This window comes from Formica exsecta, unplaced genomic scaffold, assembly GCF_003651465.1.
Source record: "Formica exsecta isolate Colony F162 unplaced genomic scaffold, ASM365146v1 scaffold32, whole genome shotgun sequence".
Lineage (NCBI taxonomy): Eukaryota > Metazoa > Arthropoda > Insecta > Hymenoptera > Formicidae > Formica > Formica exsecta.
Genome location: NW_021850453.1, coordinates 478,326 through 482,744, shown reverse-complemented (window position 1 = coordinate 482,744; position 4,419 = coordinate 478,326). Strand labels below are relative to the sequence as shown.

At 27.0% G+C, this 4,419-nt stretch overlaps 2 protein-coding genes across 3 annotated transcripts in view; both read right to left on the bottom strand.

Annotated features, from left to right (window-relative positions):
* LOC115238035 overlaps nucleotides 1-685 on the bottom strand; it is a 32,538-nt gene extending 31,853 nt beyond the window's left edge. For both annotated transcript variants that reach the window (XM_029811536.1, XM_029811539.1), the window contains exon 1: nucleotides 420-685. Coding sequence is in view for 1 of the 2 variants with exons in the window: in XM_029811539.1 (XP_029667399.1) it covers nucleotides 420-509 (90 nt within the window). In the remaining variant the exon portion in view is untranslated. The remainder of the gene's footprint in view (nucleotides 1-419) is intronic.
* Nucleotides 686-1,847: 1,162 nt separating this feature from the next.
* Nucleotides 1,848-4,419, bottom strand: part of LOC115238034 (lanC-like protein 2) — a 3,176-nt gene continuing 604 nt past the window's right edge. Inside the window, exons 3-10 of the mRNA XM_029811532.1 lie at nucleotides 4,356-4,419; nucleotides 4,134-4,285; nucleotides 3,418-3,565; nucleotides 3,188-3,328; nucleotides 2,871-3,053; nucleotides 2,645-2,791; nucleotides 2,253-2,355; nucleotides 1,848-1,958 (exon numbers count right to left, since the gene is read on the bottom strand). The exon at nucleotides 4,356-4,419 is cut by the window's right edge and continues 6 nt beyond it. Coding sequence (XP_029667392.1) covers nucleotides 1,882-1,958; nucleotides 2,253-2,355; nucleotides 2,645-2,791; nucleotides 2,871-3,053; nucleotides 3,188-3,328; nucleotides 3,418-3,565; nucleotides 4,134-4,285; nucleotides 4,356-4,419 — 1,015 coding nt within the window. The 3' untranslated portion in view covers nucleotides 1,848-1,881. The remainder of the gene's footprint in view (nucleotides 1,959-2,252; nucleotides 2,356-2,644; nucleotides 2,792-2,870; nucleotides 3,054-3,187; nucleotides 3,329-3,417; nucleotides 3,566-4,133; nucleotides 4,286-4,355) is intronic.

The following is a 4,419-nucleotide window of genomic DNA, read 5'->3' as shown; positions in this document are numbered from 1 at the left end:
TATGTGTGTGTGTGTGTGTGTGTGTGTATCTGTAAATATACAAAAAACCATTCAACATCTATAAATTTTTCAAATTAAATAGAGTCGCACTTTAAAAAAAATGGAATTAGTGCAATTTATATACATATACACAAATTAATTTTTATAGACAATATATACATATATAAAAATATAAATTATTCAAAAATAAAGGCTTTGCAAGATATTTAGAATGTTTCATCCTTTATTCAATAAGATATTTGAGTCATTCATCAAATTCTAAAGGAGACGCGATGAAACCATGTTTTTTTTTTATGATACGTTATTTCTATTTGACATAAGTTTATGCCTAAAAATGCCCTTGAATATGGATAGCAATGTAGGTTTGTATAAATGTATACATTTGAGTGCTTATGTTTGCGTGATACTTAGCAACTCACCGAGTAGAAAGAGACTTCGTCATACAGAACTACCCAGCCGCGGACGTCGCGACGACCACCAAAAGACAAGCACGTGGTATACGGGATCATGATGGTTCCCAAGAGAAAAAGAGAAAAAGAAAGAGAGAGAGAAAATGGAAAGGAGGAAGGACGAAAAGGTAGAGAAAAAAAGAGGAAAAGAGAAAGAGAGAGTTAGCGGACGCTTCAGCCACTGTTGCTGCGAATGGGAACGTGATGTAACGTCACACTTCTTTAATTTAGTTTCAACGACAATAATAATGACAACAATGATAGGCGGCAGTGATGCTGTAAATTACGATGACGACAATCGCGACGATATCACCGTCAATAGCAATCGCGCTAAACTGGATTTCAGGTAAACGGTTTACGAACAAAAATAAGGATGAATCGCAACGCCGGTGACAACAAACTACCACGAGACTTCGGCGCAACCAAAGAATCGCAACCGTATATTGGCCACGATGTGCACTATTATTACACGATCACATGTCGGCGCGCAAACGCGTCCTGGGGACCGGAGATCAATGAAAATAGCCGAAGACGCGCGACGAAAGCGGTGCAACGCACCGACGATAACCGAACGAAGGGGGAATAAACAAGAATCGAATTGAATCGAAGTTTATAAGAATATAATCGTCGCTTGCTAATTATATCTCCATGTTGCTGAAGAAATAGAATTAGATTAAAAAATTTGAAAAAAAAATACAAAAGTTCTGAAGTAAAACAGTACACACATATTATAAATCATATATAATAATTATTAATTAATTAACTTATTTATTTACTTATTTGTGTGTTAAAAAAGTAAAAGAATTTATATGGAAACATTTATTATAATCATTTTAGCAAGATTTTAACAGCCTTTGTTTCTAAAAAGATCAGTTTTATATTTTTGCTTTAAATATAATCGATGATAATAATTTATAAATTGGCATCATATGATAATGTAAAAACATAAGTTGTAATAATACCAACATTATTTGAGGTATAATACAATAAACCTCAGTGAATCTCTGACAAAGATAACCTAACGGTCTTCCTAATATTTTTATCTATATCATTTGATATATTTTATATATATTATCTTGTATGGTAACCAAAAAATTACATATATTCCAAGAAACATCTTGTACGAAATATATTTATCGAAATCAATAGGTCTGTAGGATATACACGAAAATTCAACCCAGAAGAATTAATTATACATCCAGTCTACCAATATTCTATGCATATGCTTTATGGGGGGGAGATATAATTAAGAATAGAAGAAATTGTTCAATTCTGATTTTAAAAATATAGAAATTCGATTGCAAAATTCAATGTGGAAAATATCAATAAAAACTTATTGTTAGATAGATGTTTAACGTAAAGATGAGATGGCTGATATACAGAAAAGTATGTGAAATATTAATCGTCTTTTTGGAAAAATTTATTATCCAATTTAAATGTTATATGTCGGAAATTTAGCCAAATGTGGTTGTTGTACATCTAACAAAAAGTATATAACGCCAGCAAGACCTGAAAATGCGAATAATACATAAATATGATTATAATGATATTTTCGATTGATTTGATACATATATAAAATCTTATCATGCTTTAAGAAATATTTTCTTCAATTAGCCAAGATATTATAAAAGTTTGATAATCTAAGATACTTTTAAAATTAGCCATATATAGATATACGGTCTGTTTCACTGTTTGCTGTACAAGATATTGTGTGTTTTGATTATACATTGTACATTGCCTTATATAAGATATTAGTGAGATAATGTAAATAGGTATATTATAATTTACATATTAATAAGTTACCTTCAAACAAAGAAAAAGGTCTATCAGGACATCGATTTTGATGTGAGCCATAATGAAAACACCATTCAGCAAACATGCAAGCACGATATAAGTATTTAATATCCTAAAATTATTGAAATAATATTAAGATTAATTTTTTTAATAATTATAAATTGTTTTAATGATTATATAAATATATTCTGAAACATTCTAATTTCATAGTAAAGGTAGATAATATGAATACAAATATCCAAAAACTTCAAACTAAATAATTTTAATATGTTACAGTTATAACATGAATTTTTTGCTGTATTGGTATATCTACATATCTGCTAATTTGATATTAAATCGATTTAAGTCTTAAATATTCGTATATCATGTTTTGTCATCTATCTTCAAGGAGTGAACCAAACCTTTGTTTCTTGAAATAAATATATGAAAGTATAACCGTTTCCAGCAACACCATGACAAATGCTATATCCTTTTTTTAGTAATCCTCTTTCCCATATTACTTCTCCACATCGTATTGCGGTGTCTAGAAATGTGCTATCCTCAAATATCTATTATTCCAATGATAATATAATAAGTTACTAGAAAATAATTATTAATTCACTAAATTTTGTATGGAATTTGTATTACCTTATAAGCTAAACAAAACAATATTGATATTCCAGGTGCTCCATGACACCATTGTACTAATTTATCAGAAGGATTTCCTATTGAAGAAGGGAAATTTCCAGAAGAAAATTGTAATTTTTGAAGATAGTATAACGATGGTTTCAAATAATTGTCAATTTGTACTTGTGTTAAATAATTTCGTGCCTAAAAGAAAAAAGAAAAAATGCAAATAATAATAGTGATATTGCTAACTTTACATTTTTAAGATTTAAGATAATAAAATCAAATAGCAAATAATGTATCATTTTCCAAAATACATAATTTTTGTAATGTAATACCTGCAATAACAAATATAGTATGCCAGCTAATCCATGAGCACCACCAACATATTCTTTATGATGCCAAGAATACATTAGAGGTGATTGACAACGATTTGATGAAGAATATGATATACCGCTTTTTATTATATAAGAAATAACCTGTGTAAAAATAATTTTTTTTCATATAAAAAAATTTTGTTATTTTAATAGATATAAATTATATATAAAGTTATACTAAAAAACAATACTTTTTTTATGAGATCTGCTTCTATAGGAGTTGGAGATATATTTGCATTTACATAAAGCAAACTAGCTAAATATCCAGCTGTTCCATATAGTAATTCATCAGGAACATCATTATGTTTATCCAAAACATAAGTAGATAAAGATTTTAATCTATAAATTTTTAAATTGAATTATTTCTCTATCTCTTATATATAAATATTGCAAAAAATAATTATACCTATCAAAATTTATTTTACGACATATTTACTTTGTTCAAACCAAGATATTTTTAAACAATGAAAATTGCGAATATTCCAAATTTAAATTTTATTTCTTTAATAAAAGAAATCTTCAAAAATATTAAAAAAAACTATTATTTTACTTTATTATTATTTTTCAGTTCTACATTTGTGTTTTACCTTTACTATTTACATCACTATTAATGATTGATATTATATTATTACTGTTTTATATTTCATATATTTATATGAATTATTAAAATGTTTTAAATTTTCATTATTCAAAAATATTTAAGCTTTATAATAGAACAATAATATATATACACAATAACTCTCTCTCCCTGTCTCTGAAATCTATCTAATCTCTCTAAAAAAATTTATCTGGAAAATACTTTATTAGATGTAAATAAAACCCCTATGTGCAAGTCTTAGTAATTAAATAAATAAAAATTCATAATCTCAAAATGCATTTGTAATTCAAATATTAAAAAATTATATACTTAAAAATTAATTGTTCCATTTCCTCTTTCATTCCCTGTGAATATAATATTACAGCTGTCAATGCTAGTGGACCTGCAACTCCAGTCAAAAAAGTTATTTTATGCTTGCTTTTAAATTCTGTAGTACATTTTCTTAATATATCTGTTGCTGTCTGAAAAATTACATTAAAATGACATTTGATTTTTAACTGAAAAATATAGTATCTAAATTTTCATAAATACTTTGATATATGCAGAGTCATTGTAATATTTCCCATAATGATATAATGTAAACGCAATTCCTGCT